This window comes from Ambystoma mexicanum, chromosome 11 (assembly GCF_040938575.1).
Source record: "Ambystoma mexicanum isolate Mex_15411 chromosome 11, UKY_AmexF1_1, whole genome shotgun sequence".
Lineage (NCBI taxonomy): Eukaryota > Metazoa > Chordata > Amphibia > Caudata > Ambystomatidae > Ambystoma > Ambystoma mexicanum.
In genome coordinates, this window is record NC_090934.1 from 1,414,122,191 (window position 1) to 1,414,147,978 (window position 25,788).

A 25,788-nucleotide genomic window follows, 5' to 3' on the forward strand; every position below is an offset into this window, starting at 1 on the left:
AAAGTGGTAAAGGATATGGCATTTGCGTTATTTGAGCTTTATACCCATAATCAAAATGAATTCCAAGTGACCATGTACCATCACTATGAATACAGCTAATAATACAAGTCAAGATATTTTCCACAAATGCACTTAGTATCTGCATCATAAGGTCATTCGGCGGGTCTTAAACTATTAGGTACATCTAGATACTAATAAGCGTGATATTATATGACATTTGTATGACATGATATGGCATTTGTAACGAGCCTATACACAAGGGTATCAAGGTGTAACGAGGCAAGGGAGGGAACAGAGGGAGGACACAGACAACGATCTTACTAGGCCTAGTGACAGATCGCGCAAGTGCTTCAGGTCACTCGAAGAAAAGACTGCAGCACAATAAAAATGCAAACAATTCTTTCACCTTTAGCGGGGAGCACAGTGCTGAAAGCTCTCGATGACTGCACAACCTAAATTCTCAATTTCTTACCTTCATAAGCACTAGGGGTGAAGTGCATTCCCATATTTCAGAGCAATTCAGTTCTGCTTCTGCCTGGGCTTGGGGCATGAACGAGAATAATGGGCTTCTGAGAGCAAAGTTATATTACTGGGATGTTTACCACACCCTATTGCCATTTGCATGGCCTCCAAGTGCAATATCATTCCCACGTGCATGCACTCGACTTTCTACCCTCCATTGTAGATCGCATAAGAGAAGAACAAACTTGATCCGCAATCACTGGCACCTGCAGTGTTCCGACCCCACAGTAGAAGGGGCCGGGAATACAGCCTCGATGGATATATGACTCTTTTTCTCACCACTTACCAAACACACATTTCAAAGGGTTGATTAAATGGTCATGCTAGGTCTTGGATGGGTCGTGCTAGGTCTTTTTGACAGTGAATGATGGAATGGTTATGCTAGGTCTTGGATGGAATGGTCATGCTAGGTCTTTTTGACAGTGATTGATGGAATGATGGAATGGTCATGCTAGGTCTTTTTGACAGTGAATGATGGAATGGTTATGCTAGGTCTTGGATGGGAATGGTCATGCTAGGTCTTTTTGACAGTGAATGATGGAATGGTCATGCTAGGTCTTTTTGATAGTGAATGCATGATTGATTAATTCGTCTAATTCACAGGATTGATGGACACTGCCAAATCCCTGTCCAAATCTATGACAACTATCTTTGCATTCATTCTGACCTTCACCTGCTTGCCATCCGTTTCTAAATTTAACAGGTTTGCCAGCCATTGCCCCATCTTCTCGAGTTTCATCCCCATGGTTTTCTTTTTGGGATTCCATGTGATACGTGGGCAACTAACATCTACATTCTTTGGATACTCGTCTGGCTCCTTCTCTTTACCTCAGGTCATTTAAAGAAAGAGGGAAACCTGGTGCATTAACAATCCAATGAATTTTTTCCACAATACCCCTGCACTTTCCCCCTCAACTGTGAACTTTGCCATAAGATCATTTTCTGATAGGGGCATTTTAGGGAGGGCCTTCCTGATACGGCCACAAACCAGCTCTTCCTTCAGTACTAAGAATGCAGGTGAAAGGAAGCGGTTTCAGCAGCAGGACACAGACATGTGATGGCACACCTTGTGCTCATCTATAGGAATAGAATCGAAAGCTTTGAGGAATCACTGGCTGATTCAGATAATAGCCATGATGACCAACACAGCTTTCTGGACAGCATTGTTCTTTGTCACCGCTAATCAAAGACACACAGCCACTGTTCCCCTACATGTCATTTAATTGTACCTCTGAGCATCCGAATAATTGTTCCACATGGGTGTAGTTGGAATCAGACTCCTTCTTAAGATATATTTGGTCAGTGACTTCATTCTAGGATTTACATCTTCTACTCCATCATCAGCCTGTCAGTGGGCCCTACCCCATCAGCTCTCTGCAGGTTCCTCGGCGTTGGCAAGCACTACTCAGTGGTGTCGTCTTGCGGTTTATCTCTCAAGGTAAGTTTCTTGTACTTTAAGATGGTGCAGACTTGTGGTGGAACAGGAGCACCATTTCCAACCTCGTTTTAACGCAGTGTTATAAAGGAAGATATACATTTTGAAAGACCACCCTGCTCCTGGCCGATTTGCTCCAAAGAGCTTGTATCCACATCAAAGACCCTTGAATATTTGGGTGCCAACAAATGAGCCCTAAGATTGATACTATGTTCTATTGATGCTCTACACGCTCTTAGTCATGCTTTGAACACTCCTGGCCACACATTGCACGTGGGACCGTCCTCTTCAGAACGTCAGCCACACTCTGGTCACTGTTGCTCATTCCCAATACCCTGAGCTGCATCTGCAAACTCCCATTGAGTAGCAGCACACAAACACCCACACTCACACTCAGTACACCCTCGAAGCCATGGTATACACAAAAAGCTAAGCCTTGCACATCGTTGGACACACTCTGCGCAGCCTCAGCCACACAGTCCACCCTTTTTCGAGTGGAGGTGGTAGAATGGGATGGGATAAAAACACGTGTGCTAGTTAAAGCAGCGGGTGAGAAAATATCAGTGGTCTGCAACTGCCCCAGGGGAAGAGAAGTATAAAGACAGGTCTTTGAGTGGGAACAGAAAAAGAACATAATGTGGTGAAGGTGGTGGGGACCATGCCAGGAGGGCATGAGCAGCACATTAGCCAGCACTTGAAAAGTAGAGACTTTGGAAGTCTGTAATGTTCTACCAATGCACTTATAAATGCTCTACCAAGAATTGTGCGGATTGGTCCGTGACACTCAGCAACAGAAACTCTGATTGGAGTCTTACTCTGCAAAGACGGCATCACCACTCAGTTCTAAAAGAAAGGGCTTCGCTACAAAGGGGCTTCTGGGCAACCTGAACTGCAAGCGGTCATACTTGAAAATAATTGCTATGGGGATCCCAAGACGACAGCTCTCACAGTGGATCACTGCACCACTTCCCTGCCAATATTTCAGCAGTGACTGCATTATTATCAATGCTTTGGTAACATTTTATTTCTATTGTGATTCGGTTAAAAAAAAAAAAAAAAACTTACACTAATTATTGAATACACATTTTGAAAACACATTAAAATAAGCCCATTTTCATATCAATCTAATGACAAATAAAAATTAGAATATCTAAGTGTATAACAACTGATTTACAGCACAATTGTTAAAAAGGTCCAAGCCAGTTCATTCAAGGACTTTCCTCAGATCATATTGAAAATGTAGATCATCCAACCTTTAATAAAAAACGATTTTAAAAAAATGTACATAGTGCTAGTATCAAACCTATATTATCCTTAATCATTATTCTACACCATGAACTTTCTCCACAACAGTATTCCGTAGGAGCCATACATTTCTCAAATGTTAAAAATCGAATGCTTTTGGTTCCAGTGCAATATATAGTTCGATGTTTTATGGTTTCTATAACTTCTGTTGTGCTAGGCTCTACAAGATCTTTTGGATCTAACTAGGAACAAGGCACTGTAAAGTAGGCACCTTGTTTAATGTCTGACCCATCACTGTGGCAATAGAGTTACTAAACACACTCTTCTTAACACAATGGTGTTACAATGGTGTTACCTGCTCCAGGGAAGCCATTTTTATTATACTTATTTATTTGGTGTTTTGTAAAGACGCACGCATAGAACTGGTTCGTTTCATAGCCCATCCTTGATGGCATCCTGGTAACGTGATTTATAAACATACCCTATAATGGGCCTGTAGAAAAAGACAAAGGGAGAACAGCATGTCTTCTTGTCAGCTTTATCCATCAGGATTCGATCTTTTTAATGCGTTTATTAATTGTCTAGTATGCAGAAGAGACCCACCAAGTCCCTGCTGCAATAACATTTTGGGGCATGATCCCTTTGAGCCTCACGTTTTTTCCCTCTTTGTCATTTAAGGCATATGTATATATATATATACACACACACGTTTACCCTTCTAGGCACATGAGAAATTCAATTAGCACTCGAAATATTTAGTGAACCTAAAGTGGCACCAGTACAGAAGTCAGCCGTTAAAATGCGTTATTAGCTTCTAATGTATTAATTAGAACGGCATTCTCCTTATGCACTTTCATTAAATAACTTTATCACTATTGATGTTGTATTGCATGGCAGGCCGGTCTCTCCGGCATCCCACCATGCAAGCTGTACCCATTAGCTGGTACCACAGATATGATTTTATATTTATAAAGCGCCTGTACACAAGTGTTTCTAGGCGCCACAAGGAAGGAGAGACATAAGAAAGACAAGATAAATGATCCTACTAGGCCTTGTGTCATTCGGATCGTGACTGGTCATGGAGGAGCCTGTTACCCTGTGAGGTTTTGGAGGATATCAATTAACCAGTCAGGGCAGCAGATAGATAGGTTAGCAAGGAACCGAGAGAGAGAGTGAACGCAGAGGTGAAAAGGAAGGTCTTTAGCAGCTTCCAGAACTTCAGGTGGTGCGGCTCAAGTCGGAGAGGGGCAGAGAGGCTGTTCCAGAGGGAGGCCCCTGCAGAGGAGAGAGATCTAACCCCCACCCCCTACTGTCTCTTGGAGAAGTGTCTGGCACTCCGAAAATTAGAGGTACTTGAGCGAACGGCACTGGAAGGAAGGCATTTAGGCAGAGTTGTATATAGTGAGGCCCCTGGCCCCAGAAGGCCTTGTGGACGATGCAGAGGGTCTTGAACTTGTTCCTTGCAGCCAGCGGGTGCCAGTGGAGAGATTTCAGGGCAGGGGAGATGTAGTCCCTGGGCTTGAGGTCAAGGAGTCCTGTTCTGGATTACTTGCAGGGGACGAAGAGAAGTGTTAGGCAGATTGAGAAAAAGGCTGTTGCAGTAGTCCAGCCAGGAGAGGACCAAATATCTGGAGACAGTGAGCTTCTGGTGAAAAGTGAGAAAAGATAGATTACCTGTGAGCTGGTGCAGTTGGAAGTGGGCCTTCTTGGCAAGGTCTGTGCTCTGATGGAAGAAGGAGAGCGTGGAGTCGAAGATGACACCAAGGTTTTTTGCCTCACAGAAAGGCGAGGGTAGAGGATCCAAGGAGGGTGGCCAGAGTGAGAAAGGGAAAGCGGGAGCAGGGGTCCCAATGAGAAGGATCTCTGTCTTACTAGAACTGAGGCAGAGATCATTGGAGGCGCACCATTCCAGAATCGCAGAGAGACAGTCAGTAATGAGCGAGGAAGGAGAGGAGGCTCAGGGGAGCATGAAAGAGAGCTGGGTATCATCCGTGTAACACTGAAAGTTAGAGAAGAAGGTGGAGGTAGGGGTTATGATTTAAAAGAAAACGGATCTAACCGGATTCATGTTTCTATGGGATAAGTGATCAGGAGAATCAGTTAACATTAATGCAATCGCCAGTGCGGGAGGAGAAGCATGGGCCTAATCAATGGCTGCGCATGATTAGGCATGGGCCTCCTTGGAATAAGCCAGTTTGTCACTCCGTGATTGGTCCAAACGAAAGCAGTTCAGGTTCTTGATCGCAAAAGCAGGTTTTCCTCAGATTGGAAACTTCAATAGGTTCAGGCCTAAAAATCGGCACTGAGGATACTCTTGGCCAGGAATAAATATGATGTATTGTTGGGATGTCAAGAAGTGAGTGGGGAAGCAGATTTCTGATGCCTGGCAAGTAGCTTGCTACTTACAATGTGCATTACTTATCATTTCCCCACGTTTTAATAATCATTTGTCACGGTAATGCTATAAATTGTGTTGCAACCTTTTCCTGTAAAAACATCAGTCGGTTTTTGGTTTAATTATGGAACAACGACAGGAAGGACCTGCGTGAAGTATCACTTAATATTCGTATATATTTCTTACATTCATACAATTTAGCATATTTTCAAAAAAAGTTTTCTTCACAAACACATTTGTGTGTACATATAGAATGTCAAGAGTATTTATTTTACAGAGACAACGGCCTTCTTTTAGGTGTCCAACGCATTTCGGTCCTAGTGACCATCTTCAGGGACAGTTTCTAGAAAATAATTAATAAACAAATTGTAAACATTTGCCATAAAGATTTTGCTTAACATATCTTCTTAGTCATCATTTTGACATATTCACCAGGCTTTGTTTCTACTTCTATGCACAGGTGGTGCCTTAGCAATTAGTGTAAGATTTCAATTTTGGAAACCCATTGGGTATCTTGCAAAACTGTGTTAGACTAAGGGCTTTATAACCCATTAACAATTTTTTAGAAAATCTGGGAAATATACTTGAGACACAAAGGTGAAAACTGTCCAACTTAATTGTATTGTAGATACCCAATGAAGTTCCTGAATTGAAATCTTACACTAATTGCAAAGGCACCACTGGTGCATAGAAGTGCAAACAATACCTGTGCACTATGTCAAAATGATGACAACGTAGATATGTTAAGCAAAAAACGTTTTCGGCAAATGTTTACAATTCGTTTAATAATTATTTTTCTAGAAACTGCCCCTGAAGATGTTAGGACCAAAATGCATTAGACACCCAAAAAGAAGGCCTTTGTCTCTGTAAAAATAAACACTCTTGACATTCTAGATGTACACACAAAGGTGTCATTTGCGTCATTCTACCCAAACAAAAAAGTTCATAATTGCTTTGTACTCCACTGTGCAAGTGGAGTTTCTTCTGGCAACAGGACCAAATAATTTACAGAGAAACAATCTATACAGAAACAGATAATTTATAGCGGTGCCCATTCAAACTCTGATAAGGTTTTTGGTTTAATACCATAGTGATTCATGGTCATCTGTAAATTACTGAAATGTTTTGATTACCTTAAGTAGACCTAGTAGCCTGGACTGATTGTAATTGTTGATACAATTTGCTTAAGTTATAGTTGCTTTATACGGTTAACAAAAACTGAATAGTCAATTTGTTTGAAATTTATTTTTCCAACCACTTTAGTTTTCTGGGATCCTTTACAAGCTTTCTCGTCATGGTATGACCCGTTCTATGGCGTTAATCCCCTGTTCCAAGGGCTGGAACGAGGTAACAGCTCAAGTTATCGGCCCAAGCGAAGAAAGGGCCTTTAACGAGGGCACTGGGCCGTTGCCCCCATTGCAGCCCATGGAAAGGGGGATTTAGGCTATTAGCAGCCTGAGTTACCAAAGCAGTAACCCGGGGTACAAAAAACTATATTTTACAGTGGCTTTCTGATTCGCCTGCCACATCTCTTGTTATTTTAAAGACTAAACGTTTTAGTTATTTATAGGCTCTTTCATCAAAGTACAAAGAAGATGCCCCGCAAGGAAATATTTAGGTCATCAGAAATATTTAGGTCATCGGAAATGAATTCATGCAACTTTTTTTGAATGTGGTGGTAACAGATACTCTGCTCTATCCTGACCCTGTGCATCAAGGGCAAGCTGACGGCGAATTTTACAACAGTCAGAAATCACATTTCGTTATTTTGTGTATCCGGTAGATTACAGATATTTTATTTTACAAAGATAATAATGAATCACTTCGAATCTTTAAAAAAAAATACAAAAACGTATATACATAAGGCCATTATATACAGAAAATAATACATCCATAAAGAAGAGCATCAGACTGAACGTAAGACAGATTGTGCGCATCAGGACTCCTGCTGCCGCTTTCCTGCTCTCACTCTGGCCCGGCCTCCCTTGGCCCTGCGCCCACACCCACCTGCGAGGCAAAAAACCTTGTGGGTCATCTTCGACTCTACTCTCTCCTTCTCCACTCACATTTCGGACATCTAAGAAGTCCAACTGCCAGCTGCACCTCCTCAGCGGTATTCTTCCTTTTCTTACCTTCCCTCAGCAGCTCACTATCTCCAGAGCCCTGGTTCTCTCAAGGCTGGACTACTGCAACAGCCTCTTTCTTAACCTCTCTGCCTCTGCCCTGCGCCCTATGCAACTCATCCAGAACAGAACCGCAAGACTTATCCTTCGCCTGAAGCCCAGGGATCGCATCCCTCCGGCGCTGAAATCCCTCCACTGGCTCCCTGTGGCTGGAAGCATCAAGTCCAAGACCCTCTGCATAATCCACAAGGCTTACCGGGGCCTGGGACCTACCCATCTGCAACAATGCCTACCCAAATAGCGTCCTTCCTGAGCCCTCCGCTCCTCTACCTCCAACCTTCTGCAAGTGAGCCAGTTCTCCAAGCAGAGATTTGGAGGGAGATCTTTATCCTCAGAGGGGGCCTTCCTATGGAATAGCCTCCCTGCCGCACTCCGTCTTGGGGCTGATCTTCTTAAGTTCCGGAAACTCCTTAAGACATTCCTCTTCTCCGCCTCCTTCTCTCTCTCTCTTCCCTGCTAACCTATCTCTCTGCTCTATCCCTCTCTCCCTCCTTTTCCGTACAGCGTACTGACTGGCTGCCTGGTGCACCTCAGAGTCTCACAGGTTCCGGGCACCCGAGCCAGTCCTCGCACTGCCATCCAGGCCTTGCACTTGCCTCACCACCACTGCACTTGGTCAATGACCCAAGAGAGTGGCATCTCTCTGCACTGTCCCCAGACTCTGTGGACTGGCGCACTTTGGAACCCCCCTGCACGTGTCCCCCCCTCCACCTCCGTCTCCACTGCAACTGTGTGTGCCCTTGCGCGATCCAAATGTACCATGCCTGATGATCATCTGACTGTTTTCCCTGTGTCTTCCCTCCCTGCATGGCGGCACCTAAATGGACTTGGAAAAACTGCAGAATCGTCGTCAGACCTATTTACTGTTAATTGCATCATATGCACTTCACTCTGCCTGTGCAGACTAGTATTGTCTCAGAATTTCAAGGGTTCTGAACAATTGTTTTTCCCCCTTGTTCCCTCCCTCCTTGAGCGCTTTGAAACACTTGCCTTGTGTATAGGGGCTATACAAATAAACATTACCATACCATACAATGTATAAATGCGAGTATGGTTGGTTCTTATCATAAAGAAGGGTCTAGAAGCAGGTCATGAGTCAAGGGAGGGACCATTGTGAGTTTAAACATATTAGCCCTTGCTATCCAACTAGTCTTTAAACTGACGGCTTCCAGGACAACAGAAACCTAACCATGGAACAGCGGTCTACATAGAAAGCAGTTGTCTTCGGTAACTGCATCGCCTCGTTCCAATGTGCAACAAGTCCTTCAAAGGGGGCTTTATGTTTCGGCGATTAGGTATCCATGTACTGCCTTCTGTAAAATGAAATAGAATGGAGCGACCCCTGAAGACCAAGAGATAAAAAAATATGTAAAAGCAGAACACAACACAAGGGCCCTCATTCCGAGTTAGGACTACACCATGGAGTAAATAGCTCCATGGTTGGCAACCATGGAGCTATTTACTCCATGGAATACCGGCATGGTGAATGGAGTAATTACCGGTCCATTCCAAGGTTGGATGGACCGGTAATTCCCCATTCACCATAGCCCTTCCCCATCCCCATTTCTGCCCCCATAGGGCTCAATGGGAATGGGGAAGGAGGTAATTACGGCACCGTAAATTACGGTGCCGTAAATTACGGTGCCGTAATTTACTCCAAGGTCACTTTGCGGGTCCCGTAATTTGCTCCTGCTAAAAGCAGGAGGTAAAGAGGGACCCGCAAAGGGAACTCGGAATACGGAGGTAAGGGATTACCGCCATTGGTGCCCTTACAGGCGCCGGTAATCCCTTACCTCCAACCTCGGAATGACCCCCAATGGCTGAAAAGGCAAGTACAACCTCTGTAAGAATAACTAAAAGCATCACCTTAGTGGCCAGAACTCATATTCGGCGAGTCCTGCACCATAAGCAAGAGAATAACAGGCACCACAACCGTAACCACACCAAAATTCTCAAGAGGTGGCCTCTCTACATGGATGGTAAGGATATGCCGACTACCCAGATCACTCAACCTCTAAGGTAATTGGGGGAACTTCTCTGTGCAGTGGACCTGAAGGTATCAGGTCGTATGAGTCAAAAGGCTGTGGGTAAGCTTTCCGCAGTGCACTAGATTTGAAGCAGAAAAGAGATAAGCATGATCTGTAAGGCACCCAACAGGGCGGAATAAGACAAGTGTGCCCTAAATCCTATATCAGGATAGATTAAAGACTACCTGGTATGTGGGCTAAGTCCGTGTGAGCTGTCGCCAGAAACTTACCACAAGTGAATGCCTGAAAAGATCCATACCATCCACGTCAAGAATGCAGAATTTACATACGCAGTAAATGTTTGTACCAAGAGTCGTCCTAATGGACGCAAGCGTGACGTGCCTGGGTGACATAACAGGATGCCCAATGTGGAGTTGCAAACCTGTCATGGCAGTGAAAGTTATACGCCCTAAAATTAAAGGGAATTGACTATCATCCAAAAATAGCATCCCTGTAGAAGTAAGTCTGTAATTCAGTGTCTATCAGGGTTGGAAGCTCTGGTCTGGACCTACCTTGCTATCGTTGCGGTAACCGGTTTATCGCGTCTGTTTGTAAGGTGGTTGTCAGGGCAACCAAGCATTCGGAGGAACCTCCACTTGGGTCAGAATATAAGATCTCGCGGGATCCGACCCAGGATTTATGGCTCCATATAGCGGTGGTAATGTTTAAGAGGCGCCACACTGGAAAGGCTACCTGTCCACATAACTGATTCGATAGCAAGTCCAATTGAGCTAAATATGTACTATAAAGGATCAGACCCAAATCTAGAACTTCAAGCCGTGGTCTCTCGTGAATATAAACAGAGCACCGAGAGAAAGAAGAAGTGGATGGGACCAAAATAAGATTTATGTAAAATGAAGGTAACGGAATGGTATTTGAAAGCAGCAATAAAATGAGTGGCCGCCCCAATTAATGTAAAGACGTAAATCTGAGGGTGGATTTAAGATACTGTGAGTCTGTCTATTCATCTGCAAACAATGGGTGCAAGCTGGGCACTTCGAAGATTTGAAAGTAGTGAGGTGGAACTGATGGGTGATTAAACGGGTTATATATATCTGTGTAGCAGCCGATTGTTTATACTCAATATTAGACAGGCGTGTGTGCCCCTAACACTGGGGTGGGGGCTTTTTGTCATGTGAGGAAAATGATGTGCTATAGAAATATAGATTCACCTGTTGGTGCCCCAGATGGGCATTTCTGCATTGAGGCCTTCCTCCAGGCAATTGAGGCGGTATATCCATCTTGCTTCTTGGGGTAGGAGTATCTTTTGAGGGTTAGTGACATATTTAACTATGTCCAGCACCCACCAGGTCAAGTCATCAGCCATATGCTGGTATTCCAAAAAGTGTGAAACTAGTGGTGCAGCAATGTTTTTGCATCGAATCCTAGACCTATGTTAATTGATACGCACATTTACCGCTCTTACATATCGAAGGCCATATGGACATTGGATGCAAGAACCACATTTGTGGTCTTACAATTCAAGAGGAACCTCATGATCTCACCTCAATTTTGAAAGATTGAAGCTTTTTAGTGAATGGAAAGTGCTCTTTTATAGGGTGTAATTCACAGTTGGACCTGGTCGACCTCTCTTGTTTCGGGTTGGAGTGGATTAGTTTGTCCCTCAGGTTTGTTAATCTCTTGAAGGCAAAGAGAGGCAATGATGTTATAGGCTCTAGTCGCGATTTTTCTAATTTCGGAAAAAATATATTTGTTACTTGGATTCTGCATAACAGTGACTGTGGAAATGTTTTTATAAATGGCCAGAGCAGTAAAATGGTGAAATTGAGAGAATGCCAATTTTGAGGCCCAAAATATATGCTACAATATTAATCGTACTTGAGAGAGACTTAAGGAAAGATTAGGTGCTTATTCATTTTATAAAATCGGCCCATAACGCCCCTTGCTTTCCCCTCACAAATTAATGTTATGTTAATGTTACGCTGAATGAAAGATAGCAAGTGGAAATGTAGATTAAGTGGGCCATCCCCAGGTTTAATCGTCATTTATCACTGTTAAAGTAGTCTAAGACTTGTATTTTCAGTCCAAACGATGGGGTCTGCAACCTGAAACTCTCCAGATGTTTTGGACAACAACTCCCATGATTCTCTCACCATTGCCTATGCTGGATGGGTGTGACGGGAGTTGTAGTCCAAAACCTCTGGAGAGCTGTAGGTTGCCGGACCCCTTAACTTGTGAAATAAAGAATGTGTTGAAAGAACATTCACTAGAACAGTCTTCAAATAATGATTTCCAAAGACCGGATCAATTGCAATCTTTCAACCGTCTAGTCATGCGAATCTGGGACCCAAAAATCCACGGAAAACGTGGGAAGAAACCAGTATGGAGGTGCTTGGACAATAGAACAGCAGCCACAAACTTAGACCCAACGACTGACCAGAGCACCAAACTCAGCTGGATCAAACAGAGGTGGCTCTTTTTCCGCAATTTCACTGACCTTTGTAAATAAGTCTGTGAACAATGCTTATTCAAATACACCTTTGAGATCATTTTCCCATCCACCCAACATTTCTCGCCATCAGACGCCAACACCATTCAGGGTTCAAAATTGTTGGGAATAATTTAGCTCCTGCTTGTTGCCTAAAAGAGCCTGGCTAGCTGGAGGCCAACAGCTACCAAGAGCTACATTTGGCCAACAGATTCTGAACAAATACACGTACGTGAATACAACTCTGTGCATTTGGGGCAATCTGTAAATAAACAATAGGACACATCTATATGATATTTAAAGCAAAAGGGGACATAAATAATGGAAAAAGTAAAGTGATATGTGAGCATCTTATGTGGAAGTTATATTTGAAGAACGATATGTACCAGATCTTGGTTCCACTGTGGTTAATGCTGGTTTGGAGCTGCTTTTAGTGCCTGCTTATCAAATATTAATTTTGATCCCTGCGCATTCTACAATTACCCAAAATAATTGAACTGCAAACTGAAAGAACACCTCATCCTGATGGAAAACAACTCAATATAACCTCGGTTTACAGTCAGATGGTAGACTTGGACATTATTCTGCTTTGCGTCCTATGTACCAATCTGATAAAAGGACAAGTGGGCTGAGCACATGGGGGGGGGGAGCACTGGGGTGTGTAAGAAACTCGTGGTGGCAACAGTAAAGACAGACACAAGTGATCACAGTTCAAGGGTGTTTAATAAACTGTATGCAGGTTGGAAAAACACCCAATCTAAACTTAAATCTAAGATGGGAGCAAGCGTCGACCATCAAATGAAAATAAGGCAGTCCTAGTGATGATGTGTCAAAGGGCCTATCTCAAGAAGCCTATTGCCAAACCTTACAATACAAAAGGGTGTGAGATATTTTTCAAGAAAAAAGAAGTGTTCATAAATAATATGGCAAGATGCGGTTGGTTAGGTCTCCCTTCCCCAGGTTTTCAGCATGGGGTAAGGTGGAATCTTGGAGCACAGCAGTCTCGAGCTCTCCCAGCACAACACAACAGTTCTGATTGCAGCTATCGGGGTTGTCGATGGCCAAGTCTCATTTTCCTTGAAAGTCTCTTGCCTTCGAGGGCCTGACGTATTCAAATAACAAAAAAGTTCCTTCAACAAAATGAAAGTTTGTTTCCTGGTTTTACTGACAGTGAGGATTCTTCACCCCTGGGTCCCCCTCTTCCGGCGCTGACCCTTGCTCCAGGCTTGATCCTAAAACAGTTACTATCGATACCAAGGCCTTCGGTGTTTGTGTCTCCAGGTTCCGAGGGCCTGATAGGTTTACAAAACAACTAACAAACACAAAATTGAGTTCTATGCATTTCTCAGGTGATGGCTTCACCCCTGGGTCCCCCTCTACCCAGCGCAGACCCCTCTTTGCTTTCAGCCTCTCTCCACCGGGTTCACTATGGCTTTGATATGATATTTTATTTATATCGCGCTCATACACAAGTGTTTCAGAGTGCGACCAAGCAAAGGGAGGGGAAAAGGGAGAACAAAATACGATCTTACTAGGCCCAGTGACATTAAGAATGTGCAAGTGCATGGAAAAGGGAAGAGGGGGAAAGTGCGTGGAGGGGGAGAAGTGGAATGTCCGGACAGAGGAGAACAGAATAAATAATAAGTGGGATGAATAAATAAGTGCAGGCAAAAAGGTAGTGCAGCCAGACACGTGGCAAGTGCTTGATTATTCAGTGCATGATTAGTCTGACACTGGGGTTGGGACATGTTAGGTAAACAGCTCTAGGGTTAGTCCTTTGGTTTTCAAGTCGGGGAAAAGTGTTTGAGTCGGGAAAGGGGAGGTAGAGGTTTTGAGTATTCTGCGTGGTAGGATGGGGAAGAGGTGTTATATGTAATAATAGCCTTCGTCCGAGGGGTTTTGGTAAATTCAGAAGAGCGAGATTGGTAGGGGTTGGAGAGTGAACAAAAATGATTTAAGTTTTAATCGTGATCTGAACCGGGGGGATTGTGGGAATGGTTGTGGGTTGTCAATGCAGTATACTGGGGTTTTGGGAAAGAACTAGAGGGACTGGAAGGAGAAGCTTAAGGGCGGGACGTGAAGAAGAAGGGGGAAGGGCAATGACCAGGAGTAGTTGGGTAGGGAACAAGGAAACAGGGATTCTGGGATAATCTTCGGGTGCAAGCGAATTTGAAATCTTAGGGGATTGATTCTGTACAGAGGGGTCATTGGATCTGGGTAGGAGAGATTTAATGGGAGGTGGTGAGGCAGATACATTGTAGCCTATAACGGCCTCAGAGATATCATTCGCCTCTCCTTCTTCCTCAGCATAGTACCGCTTCTCACCTGGGGCATTCCCCCGAGCATAATCCTGGGCTCCCTTACCCAGGTGATCCTCCCTCGCTCGTCCACCCCCAGCAGGGTTGGGATCTGAGAGTGCCAGCCCTCCCATAGCCACCTGAATGAGGGTTTCCCAAGGTCTACCTGGGTGAATACCCTGAGGTTTCTCACAGGTGCCTCGTTAATATTTGAGCCAATGTTTCCATGTCGTTCATTACACACAGTAGTGAATGCTGGTATAGAAGCATACAAGGTGTAGCATATTTCCATACCTGCATTCATAACACACTTCAATGTAGGAAGCAGAGGCAGACGCTGAGAGGAGCGGCTGCATGCACCCCTGAAGCTGGACACAATTTCAACACAAAGTGATGTTAGGGAGAATTGTCATTCTATGGCTAATTTCCCTTACCTATAGAGTCCCCCAGCCGCTTTGCTGGATTTGAAGGGTTTGTTTTTTTCTCCTGCTAAGAGTGTGACTCTTTTCCCCACTCTTAGGCATCTTTGTGTGTTCTAGGCTATTTTTTGTGTTTAATGTCTATGGGGTTTATCTCGCCCTCATAGAAACCATCTTTATCCACATGTGTTACACAGCACCCTCAGTGCAGTGACACAGGGGTGTCGTAGCGACCCCCAAACATAGACTCCATACCCTGGAACTGACTACTGTCTCCCAGGGCATGTAAAGTCCCCGTTGACTTTACTAGTCAATCTTTATGAACAAAACCAGTACAACCCATCTTACTATGGAGGTACTGGCAAGGGTTAATAGTTTTTCCCTTATGTTCATTTTCGAGAGGGTACCGTACAGTCCCTCTCTCAAAAGTTTCTGGCTGGTGGCAGTGGTTACTACCAAAAATATTCGATCGCAAATATTTCCCTATGGAATTTTCCATTGTTCGAGGCTACCACATTTACTGACAGCCTCTAACATACCGCCGGTTTATTCTTATATTAACTTTAGTCCGGTAGGTTTGATTTGCCAGAGCTTTAATATACATTTTTTCTCGTGTCTTTCTCCAAGATCCTAACCCAGGTCGGGGATCCTTTGTTCGTCTTTTTGGCAGGCCCAGAAGCCCTCCTTTCGGCGCCACTGACTCTGGAGTGTAACCACTGTGTGGGAGGGGGAGTAGGACCCCTGGACAGGGTTGCCTCAGCAACCCATGTCACACTCTGCCCTGATAGGCTGGAGGGTCTCCCGCCAGGATGACCACTCTACTGTATGAGTGACAGCTAGGCTGTATGAATGGGGACCTTTTTGCATAAAAGCAGGATCCTGAGGCCTGGAAGAGCAAGACGTCGCCACTGGAACTAAGAAGCCAAAGAGGAGAGAAGCCAAAGACATCTGCGCCAACTGAACCACCGGTGAAGCCCTGCTGCAGCGTCTCACCACTTTTCTCTACACGACGAGAGAAGATCTTCATCTGCAAGAGCCTTCTTCCCTTGAGCTGGTGGGGCCAACCAGTTTGCCAATCGCCTTCCTGGACCTGCCTGGGTCGAATCACCAGTGCCCTGCACTCAGAGACCGGATAGCCAGGTACCTGTCCACCCGGACCGCGATTTAAAGGAGTGTACCTTTTATTCGTTTGGCAGCACTACGGCTGGTTTCATCCCTGTGCAGTGCACGACGAGAGTCTCTCTTCCTCTGCTGGATCTCTCAAACTGCAGGAGCTGCCAGGATCAACCGCCACCGCAGGAGCCTCTTCTACATTTTAAGGTACTTTGTTCCGCCAGGCCTCCCTTTTCGTTTGGTAGCGCTAAAGGTGTGTTAAATCCTTTACCTACCTGCTGGGTTGGCCGCCCCCATCATCTAACATTGTCTTTCACCTTCTGCATTCACCTTTTCAAATCGTTTAACAAAGACTTGACTGCAGCTACAAGAACATTTTGCTCCTGGGCTCTTTGCCCTGTACCACTGACTCTGGCACAGGCCTATTGACTCTGGCTGAACCTGTTATAACTGCCTTCTCTAGATTGCTTCTCAACTAGAACTGTGTTGGTGCACCTAACTCTTATAACCACCTTTTCCTTCCCACTTTAAAAACTTGTCAAGTGCCATTTTGTATTATACATGCCAAAGTACTGCCTTGCCTAAACTTGTTCACAAACTTACTGGGAAGTGTTGCTAGGGTGCCCAAGAGTATATTCCTGTATAACTTGTTCTTTCCCTCCCTTGTGAGAAATTGCTAGAGTGCCATTTGTATTTGGTTTTCGCTGTGCTGTTTTGCTCAGTTTTCACTCGTGCTCAAACTTGTCTACAATTTAACCAGAGAGTTGTGTGTACTTTTCTTGACCTATTTTAACTTGCTTTAATAACTGTGGTTTGAGTGTTGAACTAGAAGTGTGTAAAATAAATATATATATTCTTTTTAATACAAAGCTTTGGTCCGTGTTTCCTTGTTCCATAGTACTATACTACCTATTGGGTAAATACTGCTCATCTCCCTCTTGAGATAAGTCCTACTACTTAGCCATAGCTACCAACTAAATCTTTGTGGTACAGATTGATACCAAAGGGTATTTATTTCTCATACCTGTAGTCTTAATCTTCTGTAGTGCTCCCTAAGGGAACTGCACAGGAACCTGCCTAACAAGTGAAAGCAGTCCTCCAAGCAGGATTCAGAAATTGCACTTGCCACTGGCTAGAGATAACAGACTCTTGGCGAGTAAGAAATGTTGTGCCGGGTGTATGTGTAGAATTGAAGGGACAAGTGACTTTTTGTGCCTGGCCAGTAGCTTTCGACTTCACATATTTACGCCTGCTTTAAGGATCTCTTCGACTTTGCAAAAGGATACCGCCTACCCTTGAAAGATGGCAACCAGTCAATGTTTTTTTACTTCATGAGTGACAAGGATAGAAGGAATGTCTAGTACATGTCCCCTCATTCCTGTGACCCACTAGAGGTTGCACAACAGTCTTTTCAATTCAGGTTTATTATGTTAAAGTTGACTTACACCATGCACTGGAACCATTTATATGGTCTCCAGGCACTCATGTGGCTCTGTAAGAAAGTGTCTTGCGTAGGTTAGTGAGGGAAGAGGAATAGGAATAGAGGTTGTGCTCGCAGAACCAGAAGAAACTGGCCTCTATGCGTGTTGACTTTGAGTGTGATTTGATTGTACACACTGGGGTATCTTAGTCTTGAGGGTATCAGGTAATAAAACCGCAGCAAAAAAGTCGCTGGTAAAAAAATAAAATTAAAAAAAAAAACTGCAGTGGTTTGGCCCTGTAAAAGTGTACCCCTTTATAGCATTTAAGGGGAGTGGGAGTTGCAGTAGTGTCCCCCGCTATCCTTAAATGGTATAATGGGTCTGGGGGTTGCGGGGGTGTCCACTGCATCCTTTATATGATTGTGGGGCAGAAAACTAGCATTTTTGCTGCAATATATTGTAATCACGGCCATTTTTGATGCGATTTTAAGACATGGAACCATCTGGAGGGGTAACGTCCAGTGTTGTCTTAGCTGTCAGATGTTTGGGTTGTGCGTTGTGTGTGGTAGGGCTGGCCTGTAAGGTCGTGTGCTGGCCTGTAGGGCATGTGAGGTATGCTCGAGAGGAGCCAGGGTGCTTAGTATAGTGTGGTTGTGTTATTTTCGTTTTCAGGATCGGCACTGTTCCTTGACTGTTTTGGATCTGCGGTGATTGGAGTTTGAGGTGCTCGTTTTTTTGCCGGTCATGTTGAGTTGAATAGCCAGGTTTTCAGTAGTTAAGGTGATCATCGGTCGTTCTAATTTCCTTTTGGATCAAGTTCCATAAACTGGCTATTAGATGGGAGAATGCAGTTTCTGGCTCCATGTCTATGTAGTGATTTGTGAGCGATGCAGAGAGCTGTGAACTTAATGCATTTTTTTTTACTAGGAACCAGTTAGGCTTCTCAGTGCTGGTGTGATGTGGTCTCTTCTGTTTCGTTTCAGGAGTATCCTTGCTGCAGTATTTTGGATGTGTTGGAGATGTTTAGTAAGACGTTCTGGCATTCCAAGGTAGAGGCTGTTTGCGTAATCAATTCTTGATAATACTAAGGAGATGATTGCGAGGGTCCTGTGTGGGAAGGAGAAGTAGGGGAGGAACCCTCCAATTAGACGCAGCAGGTAGAAGCATGTCAGTTCTTTATCTTGCAACTGAGGTGTTGGCAAAAACCTGCTCATTAACTTGTGAACTGGATTTGCAAATGCAAATCATTTTGTACATTCGGCTTGCCATATTTTTTTCAAAGCATGTGTCTCACATTTAAATATTGGTCTAAGGTTCCATTGTTATCCTTTTAAAATAAATAACCTGCTGTCAGTGCTCCAAATAAGATTTTGTAGCAGGAGTATTTTGCTCCCTATTTTTTCAAGTAGAGGTAAAATGATTTTATAAAGAGCAAAAATGTAAGTCCCATTCCTAATGAGTATTTTCTTAGTGAGTAAAAATGTTTTAACTGTAAAACAGGATGTTTTTGTAATACATATTACGTTGTAACTAGTTATCCAATGCAGATTAAAAGATGTACTTGTACCTCTTCAGATCAGACATTAAGAATAGCAGTTTCTTCCTGTGTGCACTGCATGTACTACTAGTTCAAACACGACTTGGCTAGGCTGGTTGATCAGAGTGGTGTCGGCGCCCTGATTCTTTTAGAGCCTTCAGTGGCGTTCCATACCGCGGATCACGCCACCCTGCTAGCCCGCTCCTTTTTGGACGACAGATCTCAAACTATTCTTTGCCACCTTTTCTTTCTAAATCCTCACATTTTAGCTGTGGTGTCCCGGGTCCCCCAGGGCTCCGTTTTATCCGCCATTGTCTTTTAACATCTACATTTTTCTGCGGGTTTGCCTCATCTGTTCCTTCGGCATCAGGTGCTACTCTTACGCAGACGATACCCAGCTGTTGATACATTTAGATCTGGATCAGGCTAAGGTGTCTGCGTGCCTGTATAAGTGCCTGACTGCCGAGTGGATGGGTCACAACTGGCTGACATTGAATGGGGTTTGGGGATAAAACCGAGGTGATGGTGGTGGGTTCCCCCCTGATCCCTCACTGTGTATTTCCTCCTTCTGGCCTCCGTCTCTGGGTTCTCTTCCGGTTCCTTCTTCGAAAGTAAAAAATCTTGGGGCGATTATGACGGCTGACCTTTCTTTTACAGCCCAAGTGTCCTCGGTATGTCAGCAGGGGCATTTCCACCTCAAGATCTTAAGGAAAGTGCTCCGCTAGATTCCAGCAACGCTGCGTCCACCAGTAGTAGCAGCTATGATTCTGAGTAGGCTAGACTACTGTAACTCCCTGTATCTGGCGCAACCCAAGGGGTTAGTCGGCAGATTACAGCGCCTCCAGAATCTGGCAGGCGGGGTGGCAACGGGTACCCCTTACGGGTCCCATATATCCTGTGTTACATTCCTTCCACTGGCTTCCTGTGGCGCAACGTATTCAGTTCAAGGCCCTCTGTATCGTGCACCGGGCTATGCACGGTCAGGGTGCCGAGTACCTTCGGGTAAAACTTGAGCGCTATGTTCCTAACTGCCCTCTGCGATCAGGTTCTGCTGGCATGCAGTGTGTGCCCTCCTTTCACAGTTCTCGGCTGGGAGGGCGGGCTTTTTCTATCACAGCGGCACAGTTGTGGAACAGCCTGCCATCTGCTATAAAATTGTCAAACCATCTGGCCTTCCGTAAGGCTTTGAAGACTCATCTCTTTTGTGCTTCCGGTTAGTGGTCTTTTCCTGCGCTCTTGGCTCAGTGGTTTTTCTTCTCCAGCGCCAAGATGCCTTCGAGTGACCGTGCGCTATATAATTAGTAATAACATAACATACATGGAGCTGTGTGGGTGAAAGCAGGGGGACAAGCACCTTATGTGTCGGTTTCCCATTTTTTGCAGTGAAGAGGGAAAATGGGAGAGTCTCTTCCCCCCATTCTCATCCAAACCATGGCCTAGGACGTCAAGGCCCAACCACCACCCGCGAGAGGAATTCAAACCGCTCACTTCCACACCAAGATCCAATGTGGCCATGCCCCACACAGCCAGGGAGCCTGCCCGTTAATGAAACCACATGCGGGAACCTCAAGTGGAACTGACGTCGACTTTATGGACCAACTCGATTAGAACAGTAACCACAAACGCCATCATCGTTAGAGATGCCATGACGACATAGCCAACAGAAAAGAACACATGCCACCATGCACATTAGTCACTCACACACCAACCTGCACGAAGAACATACTCAGTGCTATGACAGAGGACCGTATACACCCACAGACATGCATCGTTGTTATTTTCCACATATGCCACCTACAGCAACGCAGAAACGCAAGATGCCTGAAGAGCTCGTGTATATGGTTACAGATGCTTTTTCGCCACAAACGCCATGAAGACGCCACCCTACGTATCTACTTATGCATATGAACACTGTCGCCCCTCGCGACCTCCATATTATGAACCATGTTCCGCCACCCAGAAACTAGGCCCAGGTAGGCCGCAAAGCAAGAATCCCCAGGCAGACGCCTCTCAGACGAAAACTGCAAAGCGCTGATCACGCAGAACGAGCCCAAACGAGAGCCCACAGCCAAGGCCGCGATGTTGTAATCTACATGCCAAGGTCCCCGTGCCAAGGTTACACCTGCCACTGCTAAACGCTCGTAAGAGCCGAAATACAAATCAAATGCTCATAGTTCTGCTCCAGCCAGGGTCTTGCCACATGTGACCAAGCCGACCTGACACATTGCCAAGCCTAAGGGACAGAAGAGCGCTGAGGTCTCACGTCTGGGACAGTCTGCAACAATAAAGTGACAAATTGGACACCTACAGCGATGGGAAAGACAGGCACACCAACCACTAGTCAGACCTGTCCATTGTCCGTCACTGACACAGTCATACATTGTTGCCAGCAGCAGGTACACCGCGAGCTGAGAACAACGATGGTCCCAGGCTTGGGGGCTCGCCGATGAACCAATCAGAATACGAGAGGTGCATCATGACGCCAATATAGTCTAGCCAATCACCAAGTGTCCCCTTGTAACAAATTTGTTGTAGCAATTGTTAGGGATGGCCCAAGCGTACCACCTGACCCCTCCTCACCCAATAACACTCTTTCCTATAGGCAACTATACTGACCCTACCACTCGGAGAGCCAACCCGAAGTAGCGCTAGGTTTTGGGGACAGTTTTCCCAGGTGACGCACGTAGTGCGTCATACAACGGTAAAAAGGGCCTGCGAGCCCACTAATGATGAGAGCCTCCCGGATGCATCTGGTTCTGAGTGTTCGTCCCTGCCTGTTTCTGTAATAAATAGCAGTATCTACCTTGCTATTGTGTGTGCTTCATACTCCTTTGGGGACGCGGGAGGAGTTGGGGCCTCCCCAGGCCCGGAGGTCCGCGGACGGCCATGCCGGCCCTCGGGAAATCACTCTGACAGAGGGAAAACACACTTTGCAATAAATGACAAATACAGGTTTCACTTTGCATGCTTGACAGCATTGCAGCAAACATGAAGTGTGCTGATGGCTACATTCACCATTTTACAATAAGCACTGGTAAATAGTTTGTCACCAGCCACCTTGGGGCAAGTGCATTTCTCATAGGTCGAGTATGGAAACTAAGGAACTCGCCCTGCAGGTCTAGTGGGATTTTTAAGAATTTGCAAGGCCTGACCTTATGTTTTTGTATTGTGTTTTAGTTTAAATCAAAACTTGCACAATGAATTATGCATAATTAATTAATAAAATCAATGCCATAAAAACTATGCATAAGGAAGGAATTCATTTCACACAATAGATCAATTGCAACTGTCCTAAAAACCGAATCTTAATTAATATAATAGAAATGCGGATGCCAAGTAATAGTCTATACCAGAATTCATTTGTCTCAATATGTTCCACATTATGAACAAATCGATTAAAGTGAAATGTGCGTACATTGTGCAAAGCAAGTCAATTAACCATTTAGTTTTTAAACTTAACTTCTAGAGACAGCTATATATGTAATCTATTACATATGCATAAAATGTCTTTGGTAGGTAACTGATTAAATCTGAATTGCATTTAGTGAGATTGCCATTGTGCGTTTGGGAACTTCGTCAAATACGTTACTTATGTACCCAAAGTCCTCTGTTCCAATGCTACATGGGAATAGATTATACTTTGTTAATAGAGAGCAAGTGTCTCCAATCCTTACGTACTAATGCTTTTTAATATAATCAGCGTTATACAGAAATGTGTCATTAGATACTTCCACCTCAGAGAATATTTGAACATTTTCACATGAAAGAACCAACAGTTATTTTCCTGATTTCCAAATGATACTGCTAATAAACTCAAAAAACAAGTGATGGGGGTAGAATTTTACGAAAACTGTTTCGGTAGGACCCTAGACTTCAAGGTTTGTATACCTAAGTTAAAGCCCAAAAACCACACAGGGACACAATTCGGAAAAAACAGAAGTTATTTTCCAAATAAGGCCTTTCAAAAACTCCAACTCACCAACCTCCCATTGCAGCATAAGCTCTAAACCATAAATAAGATTAGACACCACTTTACCTATATAAAATGTAATGAGAGGTATCAAGGAAAATCTGACATATTTCTTGTTTATTTTCTTCATTTGCACACCTACGGTTATAGCTTTCCTCGCAAAAGATTTACTAATATGATTTATTTGGCCAGGGAATCAGAAAACCCAAGTAGATTTTCCATAAATTCCAGTTTAATATTTTTTATAAATCACGAAAAGGCAGGCTGCCTTATAGATTTGCCCAACTTAAATATTTTAGTCTTGGATGGGTTTCCCTTTAGATCGTTATCTTGAGTAAAAGCACAAACGGAGTTGATGAGCCTGTGTAGACCAATTTGAGTGGAGACCACAAGTACTCAAATTATTTGCATAAGCCAACCCGGAAGGTTAAACAGATTCTATTGAGGTGAAGTAAAAGTCACTTTCTCTAAAAGGTCTCCAACATCTGATAGAGGTTGAAGAGGCAAGGGGCTAGCACACACCCCTGCCTCAACCCTTGAATGCGGGGAGGATTTTAGAGAATTGGCCTAAATAGTTAAGCCTAACTTGTATGTCAGTTCCAGTAGAAAGATGGATTAAAAAGTCCATCGCCAGTCCCCTTTTGGCTAATTTCTTACATAGAAGAACACGATTCACCATTTGAAAAGGTCAATGCTGGGCATATAGATTGAGGATACATGCCTCCCCCAAGCACTTTAGGAATCAAAGAAGAAAACCATTTAGGGATGTTCTTGTTTTTTTTCGTGAATCCTATCTGTTATTTAAGACCACTTTCGATAGCCCAGCTTTCTAATAAGAATTAGAGATGCAAATACTTTTCTGTCAGCATCCTGAAAGACAGTGGGTCTGTAATTATGTGGGTTGGTCCTCATACGTTTTCTATAAATGGGAAAAATGTATAATGTTTTCCAAGTTGGTGGAGTCTTACCAGAGATGACAATATGCACAAAAAGAATATACAAAAGTCTGCATTTCTGTTTCTCACCTTCTCCCTTCAAGGTATGTGTCAAATTCAAGTACTCTGCTTCTTCTTCCGCGGGAGCACCGTGTCCAGACTCTGGCCAGCTAAGCTGGACACCACCACGGGCTTGTAGTCTCAGTGCCAAGAAGGACAATTCCGAGTTCAGTTCCAGCATCACCTGTCCGCGCATTAAGTCCCCATCTGCGTACCCTGGCCTACCCTCATCCTCCAGCAGTAGGACCGTGAATGCCTTCACTGGGCCTGGGGGAATCATGGAAAGCGAGTTGTGGGGACTGAAATTGGTAAGGGGGGGTCAAGAACCTTAGAAATAGGACCGACAGAAATATATTAAGGCTCATGAGTCAATCTACATATAATTTCACTAAAACATTGGAAATTCAGGAATACACATAAAATAAGACAAGTTACGATTGAAGACGGAGAAGTTACTGGACTAAACACAAAGTTATGATTGAAGTCGGAGAAGTTACTGGACTAAACACAAAGTTATGTTTGAAGTCGGAAAAGTTACTAAACTAAACACAGATACAAGATTAATTTGCAAGAATGAACAGGCTAGTAAAACACGTGGAGTTTAACTATGAACAGGGGAAACACATCATGTAGATTAGAAAGAGGTCACGGTAGATATAAACAGCCTACTGGGAAAAAGGCTGTGCATTAAAATACAAGTTAAGGAACGCGGACAGAGTTAAGACAAACTGCAGAAGTTAAAGCGCCACAACATGAAATTCATAGGCAGAAATAAGGAGGACTGATAGGAAAAAAAGAAACAATCTTATAAAAGAAACAGGGTGTTTAGAAAGGAAAGACGAACAGTAATGTAATATGCCTAACCTCTAAGAAATCAAATCTGTAACCATGTCCTTAAGAAGTAATCAGAGCGCCTAGTTGCCTATGGGCTATGCGCGCTTTACTAATGAATAAATAAATAAATAAAAACATGAAGGCAGGTACAGCAATGTGTAAATGGGAAGATGCTGCAAAACAATGATGACTTCAGATATAAAAGAATGGTAAAACATCGAAAAGAAGCAAAAATGAAATTACATAAGCCATGGAATTATGCATTCGAACCTATAAAATCTAGGCATGGCGGGGTTGGAAAGGGAGAATGCGCTAAAAGTATTAGTACTAGGCAGAGAAGCTAGCAGTTAGTCTATGATGCCCGGTCGGTGGGAACAGCCCCCACGAGCCTCGCAAGTTAGCGAAGACCCGGGCCAGCTGCGGTCCTTCTGAGGCGTGGAGGTGGGGTACGCGGCCCCGTGCGGCACTGCGCGCTCGGCTTATCCTGCGCGACTCCGTGGGGTCTCATTGGTTACGCCGGGCGAGCAGGTCTGGCAAAATATACGGGCGATGGCCACTTCTGGAACACACAGCGTTCCCAATGCGTCAGTCACCCGCCGCAGCCAATCAGCGCTGTCGAAGAGGCGTCGCAGTCCCCGCCTTCCTGGCAGCGCAGTGCAGACCGGAAATATTGTGCAATCTTAAGGGGTCTCGTGACGCATCACCGTTTCATGACAAGACGTGCCAAAGCGGGGAAGCGTGTGGGCATCCTACAATCTCGCACTATCTACCATATTTTAATTAGCAAATATTTTCATAAAGTAAAGGTAGAATTATCAAAGGTTTTCAGAAAGGCTTACAGATTCTTTAAATAATGCACTGTTAAGATACATAGAATGACTATAGTGATCTATAAATAAAAAGAATATTTCAGAAAGTATTTACAATCTCAAAAAATAAATATGTT

The 25,788-nt window shown here is 44.2% G+C and overlaps 1 protein-coding gene across 1 annotated transcript in view; it reads right to left on the reverse strand.

Annotated features, from left to right (window-relative positions):
* ARRDC4 (arrestin domain containing 4) overlaps positions 1-25,431 on the reverse strand; it is a 204,741-nt gene extending 179,310 nt beyond the window's left edge. The window contains exon 1 of the mRNA XM_069625058.1: positions 24,039-25,431. Coding sequence (XP_069481159.1) covers positions 24,039-24,288 — 250 coding nt within the window. The 5' untranslated portion in view covers positions 24,289-25,431. The remainder of the gene's footprint in view (positions 1-24,038) is intronic.
* Positions 25,432-25,788: the final 357 nt, after the last annotated feature.